The 14,297-nt window shown below is 41.4% G+C and overlaps 1 protein-coding gene across 1 annotated transcript in view; it reads right to left on the bottom strand.

The window, feature by feature from the left end:
- Window positions 1–2,112: 2,112 nt before the first annotated feature.
- SGCA (sarcoglycan alpha) overlaps window positions 2,113–14,297 on the bottom strand; it is a 133,859-nt gene continuing 121,674 nt past the window's right edge. The window contains exon 10 of the mRNA XM_085617319.1: window positions 2,113–4,576. Coding sequence (XP_085473445.1) covers window positions 4,573–4,576 — 4 coding nt within the window. The 3' untranslated portion in view covers window positions 2,113–4,572. The remainder of the gene's footprint in view (window positions 4,577–14,297) is intronic.

The raw sequence follows: 14,297 nt of genomic DNA, 5'->3' as shown, positions 1-14,297 counted from the left end.
GAAGAAGATACTGAGGCTGCCAAGGGGAACCGGAAACTTCTCGGTACACGAGGAGCTAGGTGTGCCCTACCTTAGTGATAGAATAGCAGCAAATCCCCTATTGCGTTGGATGAACTGTTGGCTAAATAATGACATACCTCTCACCCATGATATACTGAAAGAAGCTTTAACATGGGATGGTAGGTTCAAGGTCCCGTGGCTGAAGTATATTAACGATCGTCTTATTGAAATAGGACGGCCTGATCTGTTTTTAACCCCAAATTTTATTACTAAATCAGATGTCAAGTGTTGCCAGCTTGCGGCTGCGACGGGAAGTCTCCGCAAGATCAAGGCACACTTTTTATTTATTTGTCCTTATTACATAGTACCTCGGAGGCTATATCTAATACCATGCCTGAAAGAACTGAAATTTCCACAGATCAAACCAGCACTTTACTACCTTCAACTCCTGAAATGTGACTACACCTTATTTGTATGCAGTTTTCTGAAATTAGCAATTACTTTCAGGAAAAGTATGGAGGGATAATTATGCTGCTATTGCCGTCTGGTATTTTTAACTTTTTTACCTTGTTTTAATTATTTATATTCTTAACATGTTTATTCTGCCTGTTACTCTTGTTTTATATTGTTTATGTAAATTTTTGTATTACAAATGAAATGGATGGTTTGATTTTAACTGTATGTTTATGAATTGCGCTTTTATGATTGTAAGGTTTACAATCGAATAAAGTCATTTGAGTTGAGTTGAGTAGTGCTGATTTCTCTGACCGAGTCTCTTCATGATTCTTGTTTTGTCTCACTTTCTGTTGCTGTTGCTGTTGGATTTGGTTCTGACCCAGCTTGCTTTGCTGCAATACGAATGGTTGGGTTGAATGTTGGTTTTTGTGTTTGGACAAGGGTTGGCTACTTTACCACCTAGGACTAGTGGCTAATTGTGTGACTTGAAGCAGTGGTGGGTGCACTGCACCAGCGTGCATGAGTGAAGAGCAGTTCTGCTGATTCCCTCCTATGGAATTGTTGGCTGTGTCACTGTTGGTGTGCTGGACGTACCTGCATGGTTGTTAGTCTGTGATCGTGGCCTACAGCAGTTGCTGAAGCACGTGGCGGCTTTGATGCTCCGAATGGATGGCATAGGGTGCCACTGTGAGGTGAGAGAGTTGCTCTCCAGATGTGTCTCTGGTTGCAGTTCCCATGTATAATGGGAACAGCCTTATGCTGGGGAGAGGTGAGAGTGTGCCATATCTATGCTGGGCTAAATTGTGAGGACAGGGCTGGCACCATCTTATCCGCAATACAAGCCATATTCTGTTCTAACTAATATTTCTGGCACTGGACGTCTGTAACCCCTTACAAGAATGGGCTTCCTATCACTGTTGGGGAAGCTGGAGCAGGCAGCTGTGTCTGCAAGCATGGGACAGGAGCTGGAACCCTACTCTTTCACAACCCATGCCTTTTTCCTGTTCACCCTCTTTTATCTTTTAAGACAAGGTGCTAAATGGGTTGATCTGTAGGGGACCGAGGGCAGGTTCCATGTCCCATACTTGTCTCTATTCTGTGACCAAAAAGAGGTGGGATGTTTCATGTTTTAATACCATGTATCAGCAAAATGACACCATCACCGGAAATGACATCACTCGATGCCCGATCGATGATCACGCATTACATACCTTAGAATCTGGGCCATATGGCTTATTTGCCAGCATGTATAATGAGATGTAAATGTTATGACACTGAAGGAGTGAAACTTATCCTCCAAGAGGAGGACTTTAGAACTTCTGTTTATGCATCCATGATCTGATCCACCATCCCCATATCCTTTAGGATGGCCTAGCCCTGCTCCATTACAGAAAAGAGTTGAAGACAAACCTTTTTAAAGAACACTACATCATGATGCAGCAACCATCCACAAACTAGCCACTTCTCCAATCACTTGTTGACGTGTTCACTGCCATTGAATCTGTACACTGTACAAATACCACATACATGCATTCATACATTACATTCATGGGTGATCTCTGTGCACTGTTAATAGTTTTGACCTTACTAACACATCTCTTCCTCCTGAAACATACCCGTGTGCACCAGCAACAGAAGCAGCAGGCAAGGCACACATTTCAGAACAAAACATGTTTATTAGCGACTTGGTAATTCTCTTTATGCTCAATAGATCTGAGAATTTTCTTTTAACAGGTTTAATCCACAAAGAAGTGAGGTAACTCAGAGAAATCTGTAGGCTAGTAGCATCCTCCTAAATCCATAGTATTTGTACACATGTTGTCAGTGAGTGCTTAATAGCATGGGTGCAACATCGTCCTATAAAAATATTATTATAGCGTAAACATCCACTACTAACAAATCATGAACATAAGCATGTACAGTGTCTACTGTACTAAAGTCCACAAATATGTACCTTGACAATACCATATTTTCAAAGTATATAGATGTGAAATTAAGAATAGCAAATCTATATCCATACATATGTGTGTGTGTGTATATATATATAAATATACATATATTTATTTACTTAGTTAGTTAGGTTGACAATATTTTGGCTGTCAGTATGTGGCTACAGTATTTTTGTAGGACTGTGGGCCTGATTCACAGAACTAATCTGAGACAAAATCCTGAACTTAATACTTTTGGTATTCACAGAAGATATTTAGTAGTAGTAAAGTTAGGATTTTGTCTTAAGTTTGACTTAAGACAAACTTAAGACAGACTTAAGGCAAAATCCTAACTTTACTACTACTAAATGCCTTCTGTGAATACCAAAAGTAGTAAGTTTAGGATTTTGTCTCAGATTGGTTCTGTGAATCGGGCCCTATGTTTCTTTATTTATGTCCAAAATATTGTGGCCTATAACCTGCAGTAAACTCAGAGTGTCACGAGGGGGATCTCTTTTGGACTTTTTTCTCTTTTTTTGTTGTTTATCCTGGCACCAAACTTTATTTTTGATTAGATTATAAGGGGTTGCAGGGTCTGGACTGGACGCATTATCTTTAATGACCTTATGGATATCTGAGGCTGTCTCTATTCTGTCGCCTGGTTTGGGAAATGGCCTTAACCAAAAATCCATAACAACTAGTGTACTAAACAACGAATCCTCAACAACGACCTTTACCTGAACCATGACCTCATTAGCCACTACTGTACACGAACGACCACCTTAACCACTACTGTACATGAACCACGACTTAATAAACCTGAGGTAAGTGTCAATAAATAAATAATTAATCATAAATGCAAGTGTATTTATATTAAAATAATTGCAAATAGTAACGGAATGTAAGGTATTTAATTTTAATCACGCCGACGATATGTTAATCTTCCTTTTAATTTACTGTGTTAGGCCAGTAGATAGCAATGTTTGTTTATTTTTCACAGATGCAAACTTGATCTGTGCTCGATGCAACAGGTTGTCACATTTGAAATGGTTAAAAAATTGAAAATGTAGTTTTTTATGTGTAAAATAAGTCAAATCTTTTAATAAATAAAAAAAGTAATGAAATACGTTTAAATAAATATGTAAGATCATGGTTATTTTAGTATAGTTTTAATTAGTGCATTTGGTAAAATAAAAAATGTATTTAGTGAGCATTCTCATCACAATTGAAAAAAGATAATGAATTAATATTTTTTTATGTAGAAGCGTTCATTACTGTCTTTTTGTAAGTGCGACAGAATTTGAAATAAAGGATTATTTGATTGATAATTTAAAGATTATTTAATTGAAATTGTTTTATTAAAAAAAATGTTTAACTTAATTATATTTTTCAAACATGCGTTTAAGAGAACGTAGTGGTAGATTCGGGTAATACTGAAATTAATTATTTTTTGTGGTTTAGAAAGTAGTGGCTTGGGTAGTGGTTTAGCCTTCGTGGGTTAGGCATTCGTTGTTTAAGTGGTAGTTGTTCAGTCATACATCTGCCTGTTTTAGGCTCTGAGTAGTGGTTTAAAACCTGTTGGGGTCTGTGGTTTGTTGATAAAGAGAACCCCCCCTCCCCGTGCCTCCTCTGCTGAAAGTATAAACCTAGTGTGTGGTTTAGAGCCATCTGAAGGTGAAGATAGGGACTCAGATTCTCAGTAAAAGAGTGGGTACAGTGGCTTAGTGGCCATGGGAGGGTAAGAGAGAATGTGATTGACAGGTTACCACTTGTCCCCTGCAGCAGATGTATATCAAGTTTTGTCTGTAGAGAGAAGCAAACATACACAAGATAGTATTCTGTCTACACATGCTAGCACACACTTCATTTGTGAATTTTATTTGCCTCAGAAACACCCCTACATGTCATTTCCATTTATTGCCTTCAAAGGCCACACCTGGAAATATTCCCTCCCGAGTCCCTTTTTTGAGTGCTGAAGCACCACACTCCCTCCCTCCCGTCTACTCTTGAAACACCAGAGTCCCTCCCTTCAGCCGCCTCATTAAAAGCCTTCCCTGCACTCCACTCTATGCCCAACCATTTCCTCATTCTTCAGTAGATGCTCCACTCCGGCAGTGGATGGTGAATTTTGCATGTTCTCCATCTGGATACTCTGTGAAAGGAGCGTCTCCATTACCATGATCTAGCCTCACCTGGAAACAAGAGACAGACATTAAAAGTGAGAACACAAAACACTCCAAACATGGTAACAGTGGAAGGCACATGCTATTGTTGTAGGCCACACACATGTAGGAACACACCATACAAGAGCCCCATTTTGTTCACCTCCAAGGGATCATTCACTGTAACAGAATTGCCCAGTTGGAGGCAGGACAACACAGGAACTTTTGAAGCCACATTCTCTAGGTGTGGGTCAATGATTCCATCACTAACAAACACAGGCAAAGTTGGGACGTCATGGAAGTCTTATGTGAGGCTTTTGCTCCAAATCCTGTTGGTTACAGTCAGCACTTAGCAGTTCTAAATGTGGCGCTGTATTTTCAACCGCCCGACAAAGAACTGTAGATATTAGGTTTGTCGTGATTAGACAGGCCACTAATTTAATTGATTCTCTACAGTCATCGTCAAACAGTTGAGGTCAAACTTGTATGGTGGGATAAAAGTTGACACCAGATACAAAATACCACAAAGCCCCCACTGTCTATAAAATTCAACATGTAGCTGGAAATATTGTTTATAAAAATGTCTTTAATACATACCTTGATTGACTGAATAGTTAAAATGATGCTCTGTTAAGTCCAGAAGTCCTCTTGGTCATACAGTTCAAAAGTTATGATGGCCAAACAAATTATTCACAAAGGCAGGAACTACGTCCTATTAAATTAAGTGGCACAATATTAAACTATGACCAGACTATTGGCAACGGCCTGGCTTTGGGTCTTCATAGAATTAAGAAGCCATATTTTCTAAGCTGGATCTCAGATTGCTACAAGTTACAACTTCTTGAAAGATCTCAATATATCACTGCTTCGGTTATTCCAATGAAAGAGGTTACGCACAGCTAGATGGAGTATTCTATGAGGCCATCAGGAATGTCATTTTGAGCCCCCATGAAAACGAGGCAGGCCAGGGGAGGCACTTTCCGGCACCCCGTGTCAAGTCCCACCCTAGCAAGAATGTAATTGGGCCCTAAGGGTCCCATCCAGTGTCAGACGTATTGTATAAGCAATGTAAATCTTGTGTGCCTGTCCTCTATCTCTTCTTTCACCCACTTGTTTTCAACCTCTTTTCTTTGTTCCTTTCCTTTTTGACTATTGAAACAGGTAGGTAATGCACATTACTATAGAGTCAAAAACGTTTGGATGAAAAGATGCAAACCCTGTTGTAGACTTACTAATGTGTTCTTGTCTTAAAAAATGTAATAAAACTTGTTGAAATAAAAAAAAAGGAATGTCATCTGCCGAATGCCAATGAAAGCTATGCAAGATTACAAGCTCACCTTGAATGTCATGATTTGTGGCTTCTAAAGGCATGCTTTCTCTGACAAACATTCAGTGCCTCTTCAGGAAAAACTGCAGCACTGAGGAAAACCCATAAATCAAGAGATGCTAGTAACGTGCGTTTATTTTGGTGGATGGCCAGTTATTGCACTTGGTACAATAGAGTGAATCCTATTCTTAGCCTAAGCTACATGGCAAGTGTTGCGTTTGTTATAGCGCAACGGTTGTCATCAACAAGCAAAGCCAACGCGATCCATGACACGAATGAGATATTTGCAGTTTGAGTATCTGGGAGGAGGGCATAACAGACACGGCCCTTCTTTCAATTGTCAGGAATTGAGAGACCTTCCATGCCCACATAAATGTCCAAGACCACAGGATCACTCCACTATGCTACCAAGAGTGAAATGGTTGCGAGATCCATATGAACTCCAAAGAAGACCATCTAACAAGGAAAATTAGATAACTGGAAGTTGCACGGCCATACTTACCCCATTGTGAGAAACATGCACTTGTTGAGCTAGCTGAAAAGTATACGTCAGAGTGGGTATGGGCAGAGGGTCCAATGAAGAATGAAGGCAAGGGAGAAATAACAAAAGGGGAAGAAGAAGCAGTGACAAGAGGGACCAATGAAGTAGATATGAAGGCAAATGGGTGCTTGTCTCTCAAGTTCAAATGATGAAGTGAGACTCCGACCATGAGGCTTGTTCAGCTCAATGTAATCTGGGTTGAATCCATCAACGTTCTGTAGTTCACTTCACCACCCCAGTTCAGACATGGCCATATGCAAATCAGACTTGACCCTGTGCGTCATGGGAACAGTCCAGCTTGAACTGCCAAGCCAGGTCTTCTCTGAACCGGAAACAAGCATCCTGGGTCCGGGTTCAGGGTAACACTCTTCATCAGCCAGGCTAGCTTGAATCCACTGCCAAAGTGAGCAAGAGACCCACGTCTGGCCATACCCCGCCAACTAAGGGTGAACAAAGCAAACATAAGAAGATGGACAGAGCGCTGAAACTTTTCAGACACTCACCCTCAGTCACAGATCTGGGTAGAGTCCATCATCGTTCTTTAGCTCACTTTGCCACCTCAGTTAAGACCCGTGACTGGGGGCAAGTGTCTGAAAAGTTTCAGCGCTCTGTCCATCATCTCCTTGTGTTTGCAATAATCTAGAATACCCACAAATAATCTTATTGTAAACGATATACACAATTATAATCCCCCATGGAATTTGAGCAAGAGAACAGTTGCACATTAAGTGACAAGTCAAAAACTATATATACTGCAATGACAGACAGGTCCAGCGATGCTTGTGAGAGCCTGCTTCTATACAGTTGCATGCACAGAAAGTCATAATGACTGTTCAGGCAAATGTAGAATGCCGGGAGACAGGACAAACATTGGAGTACCTTAAGGCGCCTTGGCCTCAGATGTACTTTATTCGTAAGAATGGTGGAGCTGCTGTGTTGGGCATCTAAACAAAAGAGCAGCATGGCCCTGCAGATAGCCAACATTTAAGGAGGATACTGGACATCACTTCCTGTGATTAGGAGAAAAGAAGAAGAAGAGGGTGGAGGGCCGTATAGAGTAAAACAGCATGATGGGCGCAGAGTCTCTGTTAGTCATGATAAAGCAGTCTTTGAGGGCCACAACTAGATGGCATCGAAATAAAGAAAATCGTAATAAAACATGCCTTTTTTATTAAAAGAAAAGGAGCAGTCAAGCAGCACCAAAACGTAGCTTTTCCTGGAGTGCTGAACATCTTTGAACAGTTCCTAGGTTAGAGATCAGCTCTACCATGTACCAAGAAACCTTGAGGTGCTGCAGCACTTTATAAAACCCAATCTGAATATAAAGTTAAAAAAAGATAAACCGAGTTACAGAGGGCATTCTTAATGAAGTTTCAGATAAGATTTCTTCGACCTATTTTGTAGTTTCACAGTAGTTAGAGAAGGTATTCGCTAGAAGCATTCTGGAGTACCTCACAGAATGGGAAGAGAAGGGGAGAAAATTCTCCCTATCGAACAAGCGGGTTTTAGGAAAAAAGACTGCACATTGGATAACATACGTATGCTGAAACTCATAGTGGAAAAGTACATCTTAATTTGAGTGGTTAATGTCTATGTGGCATTCATAAATTAGTCAACGGCCTTTGATAGGGTAGACCGGCCAACACTTTAAAAAAACTGAAAGAAGCTAGGTATGAATGGCACTCTGCTCTCACAAATAGTAGTCCTGCACTCCTCTACATGGAGCCAGCTGTTATTAGGGGGTGATCAAGGATTATTGTTTCTCTAAGGCTTGCTCGTACGCAAATGGGCTAGGTGGCCCTTTTATAACGCATTAGGCCTTAGACATTTTACACAGTTGCTCTCCGTTTTCAAGGTGAACGTCCCCCCAACTCTATTATACGCTATAGAATCTATTAATTTGACAAGATGGGACTGTTTAGAAAAAATGGAAGTACAAATCTTACATAAACTGTGTAATTTGAATGTGTCTGTTTCGACCCTAGCAATGAGGTTGGGATTTGGTTTCACAAACTTCTATGGGCAAGGATTAGCCAGCGTGATTTGGTGGAGCTATCAGTTTAAAATAGCGAAAGAGATTCCATGAGGGGTTTAATGAATTGTGAAGCATTTGGCTCAGACTCGAGTAAATATTATTTTTCCTGAGATTATAACTTGGCATTAAGCTATTTCAATCTGCAGGATGTCTAGACCTCCATCTCTTCATTACAATTCAAAAATCATTTTTACAGCCAATGTGTTAGAACAATCTGCGAAATGGATGCTTACTGTGAGGAACACTAACAGTAATAAGACAGAATCAAACGAGGAGATATGTGTCATTAAACGCCCAGAAATACAACGGAGTGAAAATAAATTTGTCCTTAGGGTTGAATACTCCTCGTTTCAGTAACTATGGGGGTTTTCAAAGGTTTGACAGAAATGAGAGAATTGGTACATGCTACAAGTGTGGCAGCAGAACACACATGGCCTCCTACGGACAGTGTCCTGCTATCAACAAAGAGTGTAGGAAGTCTGGTAGAATGGGGCATTTTGCTTCCGTCTGTAAGGATTTAAGAAGGAATGTTGCACCGATACGCGGTAAGGTGTCCTGCACATCAGAGAGTAGTGACGTACACAAATATGAGTGTTGTGGGTCTACAGAAGAAAACAAGGGTTTTGCAGTTTCTCTTTCTGAAGGAATTTCCAGTATGAATGATCCTGATCCCAGGCACATCAAGAGACCCTCCATGTGCATGGTTGAAGTTGCTGATGTCGCCCTAATTCTCATGGCTTATTCGGGCTCGCCATGGACTATTATTTCACAAGAGTATTTCTTAGCTAAACTAAGCAGTGTGTTAGATTTTAATAAAGTATTACCATCTGAAATAATTGCAGAGAGCTATGATGTTTCCAGAATAGATGTGTTAGGTTACTTGGAAGTGAGTCTACGTTTCAAAACCAGAATTGCTTGTGTTAAGCTGTACATTGCTGTCAAGGCGGTAAATGTCCTAGGATGGAGAGATCAATAGAAGTTGGGCATTCTCCTTAATCCAAGTGCGAAAGAACCTGTGATGTTAGATGAGAACACGTCTGTAGAAAACATTGCCGTGGTGACTTCTGATGAAAAATAAATTTTGATTAAGGAAAAATTCAATGATGTATTTTCAGATGTTTTGGGTAAACTAATGAATTCTTTGCACAAAATCAAACTCAAGAATGATGTCACGCCGGCAAAGCAAAAATTGAGGGGTGTGCCGATAAATGTCAGAGAAGAGCTGTAGAATATGCTTGACGAATTAGTGTCTGAAGGAATAATTGAGCTTATTGATTCAGCCAAATGGGTTTCTCCCATTGTTTTGGTACAAAAACCCGACAATAATTGAGAGTCTGTGTTGATCTTAGGGCATTGAATTCTTGTATTGTTGTAGATTGTCAGCCGCTCACCAACATCAATGAAGTGGTCTCAATGTTGGAGGGTGCCAAAGTATTGTCCACATTGGATCTAAGGTCAGCATACCACCAGGTTCCCCTTACTGTAGACTCCAAGATGCCTACAGCCTTTATCACACCGCAGGGCCTATACCAATATACCAGAATGCCGTTTGGCTTGGCATCTGCGACCTCTGTGTTTCAAAGAGTTATGTTTAACATTTTCAGGGATGCTGACAAATTCGTTAAGTGCTTTCAAGATGATATCCTTATATTTTCAAGGAACGAGGAGGAGCATTTTAAGCACTTAATGGAAGTTTGTGAAAGATTGAGAAAGAGTGGTTTAACCCTCAAAGCCAAAAAGTGTAAAATGTTTAAAACCACTGTGGAGTATTTGGGCCACACCTTATCTGGTGACGGTGTAGTGGCTAAAAAGATGAACGCTGATGGTGTAATCAATGCTCCTTTCCCCACAAATAAAGAACAATTATTATCTTTCACAGGCACATGCGAATATTATAGTAAATTTGTAGACCACTTCGCATCAAAAATGGAACCTCTTAGGAAGTTGTTGAGACACAAAATGGCCACATACGGAGCTTGGTCTCACACGTCTTTATTTGTCTGTGTGTAACTGTGAACTAAATGTTTGAAAGCAACCTTCAGCGCAATACACTCTATCCATTATGTCATAGCTCTACAGAGTTCATCTAGAGCCAAAAGGTTTCCATCATTGTCAACTTGCAAGACACTACACACTGCATTTCTAGACACAATAGAGCATACAAAGAGACTTTGGTTTTTACAAGTTTCCTGAAAACAAAGTTAAATTGCTCCCAGGCTCAGTTTTCGAGGAGTCTGGGACACAGGACACTGAGTGATCTACCTCCATGTTTCAGTCATTTGATGATCCATATTTGGATGAGATCAAAGTTGGCTGAACTTTAGTTATCTGGCAGTGGTATAGCTGGGAACCAGATTCTGCAGTTATCTGATGCCTTTATCCAAAAGGCCTATTGGATGGCGAAAAGGATCTTGAATTTTACTCTTGACTCTAGTTTTACCACTGACTCCACATGGATGTAGTGGAGTGCTTTTAAGATAAAATTAGGAATAATATAGCCTCCTACACAGTAGGAATAGTTCCTGTTGGTTGGTTTGCAGTAGTGGGAGTATTTTCCTGAGCACCAGTGTTTGTTCATGCCTTAGAATACTGTGTTAATTTGCAGTGCACACAACAGGTGGACTATTCAAAGGGCTATTCAAAGGGCATAAATATATAATGTATTTATTGTTTCTCTAGTAGTAGTAGTAGGAATATAATAATCCAATAAATATTTCTTCTTAAGTAAACTACAATCATACAGTCCCACAACAAGCAAACACATGTTTGCGTCAGTTGTGTCTTAACAAGTAGCACATAGAATTTTACACAACTTGTGAACCTTTTCTCAGATGTCTTATCATGGGCATTTCACACTTGCTGTTATTTTCATGATAAGTATCATTTGAAACTGAAAGTCCAAAAATGAGAAATTTAAAAATATGGGAGAAAGCTCCCAGGGTGTCATTGGTGTTTTGGGAGTTTGCTTCAGAAAACCAAAAACATTGAAAAGTTCAGTGACAACCATCAAAACCAGTGGTGGCTGTCCTCCAAACTTTTTCCACACTGAAGATCACTGCTGTGATGGTGGTTCGTTTCAGTGTAAAAAGATGACTGCAGGGCCACCAGTCATCTCTAAATTTGATGGACAGTAGTCTATCAAGATGGCAGCGGTAATGTCCTCCTCTACCCTGACAGACGGAATACAACTGCCAAATGCTAAATCAGGCCCATAGCCTTGAAAAAGCAAAATGTACAAAATGGGCGACTCCGCGAAACACGTTTGCTGAACGATAGCATAAGTGGACACAGTTGTCAGTGTATCAATCACTTGCTAGGGTAGCCAGCCAGTATTAGTTTAGGCTGCTATATATTGGTAATGTTTCACTATCACAAATACAGTCAGAGCAAATTAGGCACATTGCCCTGTGGGGGGGCATGGATGGCTGTGACTCATTTGAGGCAACTATCACCCTCCTGCCCAAAGCGTTTTATGTTTAGGTTCCAGGTAGTGCTGAAAAGCGGTCCTTCGAAAATTCATAGTCCTCCCCAGAGATGCCATACTTAGAGTGTCAAGTCCTTAGTTGGTTGGCCCACTTCTGCCGGCTGCTGGCAGTAGCCGCCTGTGATATGTGGTTCCGCACGGTCCACCAGGAGCAGGCAGATGGTGCCTCTTGCCTTACATTTAGTGCGCAAGCATACACTCTGGCTGAAGAGGCTGGATTGTGCACATTCCTGAGAGATGAAGGCCATGCTCCACCAATGTCAATTTATGGGCGTAGGAAGGTAGGATCCTTCTATCATGGTAACCACAACTTGTTGCCTGGTATCAGTGTGTTTTTGACTTAGTCTGCTGGGATCCTGCTAATCAGGGCCCCAGCAACTATGCTTTCTCCCCTAAATTGACATTGTAAGTACTTAGGTACCTCCACAATTGGCTACTAATGTAACCCTTATAAGTCTGTAGTATATGGTACTAAGTTATCCAGGGCATAGGTACACAAGGGGTTTCCCATGAGCTACAGCATGTATTATGCCACCCATGGGAGTCCACTTAAATTATGACTACAGGCCTGCCATTGCAGCCTGTGTGAGTTGGTTTGTGTACCTCTCACAACAGATTTATGTTTTTCCTGATATCTGAGGTCACTGCACTTTAAACCTATAAGTCACTCCTATGGTAGGCTCATCCGACTTGAAGGCAGAGTGCTTGGTTATAAGTGTGAGGGTGCCCCTGCATGAGCGGGACACCCAAACAAACCCCGGAGCTGATTCTCCAGGCTTTGTAGGTGCGCTCAGCCATTTTTAGACATATAGTGGACATCAGTCATTATGAGATGTCTAACTATGTACGAGCTGCACTGAATCCGGTCATGTTTGGTATCAAATATGTTGGAATCATACCCCTACATCAATTCCACTATTGGAAGTAGGATCCCATGTACAGGGGATCTCCTTAGGAAAAGCCGACAACAGCCACGATTCTGCCCTTCTGATGCTGAGCCAAGCTCGAGCAGGGGAAGGTAGAACAATAGGTTTCCTGTCACAGAGAGGTGTGACCACTTCCCAAACAGCACTTAGTATATTGGGCTGGGGTAGGGGCACTAGCCAGAGCCACCAGACTGCTTTGAAGGGCACATTTGGTGCCCTCCTTGCATATCCAGTCTAAACTAGTTAAGGGAGCCCTTGGCTCCTGCTCTGCCATGAAACTGGACAAAGGACCTGGGAGTATCCTCCCCTCTGCCCAGCCCTCTTCTGGGAGGGACCCCCGAGTCATCCTCACCCTTTCCTTACGGTATTTAAGGGCTCTCCAGTGGGTGGGACCACAGATTCATCATGGGTCAAGACTTAACCCTGAAACCACGTCGCTCTTTAATCGTCTGGACACTTGGACTTTGTTGGACTTCGACTGGAACCAAGACTGCACCAAGGAAGACTCCTGCTGCTCCTAGTGTCACTGTTCTTCAAGTCCTCTTCATTGTCTGTGTCCGTGCTTCATCCAGGTTCTTCAACAGACCAATGGGCAACAAGGACACCCAAGAAATCTCCCTTGGAGTGAAGGAGTCGCTCCCCTGCATCTACAGGCACCACAAAGAAGCTGACTGGTGTGCTGCTGCTTTCGTCCTGCAGACTTTTCTGAGGCTCAGCAACACAGGTGGTGGTTCAGCAACTCAACCGAGGCCTGACCTGTCCTCTCTGCAATTTTGAGGCCAGTATCCCTCATTGGAACCGCAGGTACCAAACCACTGTGAACTTTGTCGACTTGCCATTGCCAATGTCAGATCGTATCATATCTGGAGTGTTCCTCAGGAGCAGTACCCTCAAGAGGCCCACCTTGCAGCAGCTTTGACTCTGATTTTGAGTATACAGAGGATCAAAGTGGCTAGATGGGGGGAAGGGAATTTAGGGAGTGTCCTGCGGGGAAGAAGATGTTAGAACAAGATGATTGTCGCTGATTAATACCTGTTGATTACTCTCTCTTGGCACTATATACAATTACTATGCATGCATAATCATATAGTACTTGAACATAGCATAACTGTAAAGAAAAGAAATCCCACACAAGTAAGTAGTGGAAATCCTGGTAATGGGTTACTCAAGTCTATAATTCTAGAATCCCATATGCTTTGCCTGATATTCCACTTCTGTACACATATTGCCTTTAAATAGTTATCCCTTGAAGAGTTAGCGCCTGAATATACTCTTCAAGGTGCTAATTATGCCAAAAACTTTCTTTGAACTCTTCTCAGCAATTGTGATTATTTGTTTTACATGTGGTGTTTGTTTAAAAAGAAGATAAAACGTGTTGTCAAACAAAAGATAAAATGTGTTCAGAATACGCTCTCCTTGAGCGATAAAAGGAAATCAA

The sequence above is a fragment of the Triturus cristatus genome, chromosome 1_1 (assembly GCF_964204655.1).
Source record: "Triturus cristatus chromosome 1_1, aTriCri1.1, whole genome shotgun sequence".
NCBI classification, from domain to species: Eukaryota; Metazoa; Chordata; class Amphibia; order Caudata; family Salamandridae; genus Triturus; species Triturus cristatus.
Note: the sequence above shows the minus strand (reverse complement) of the source record. Positions and strands in the feature narration are given on the sequence as shown.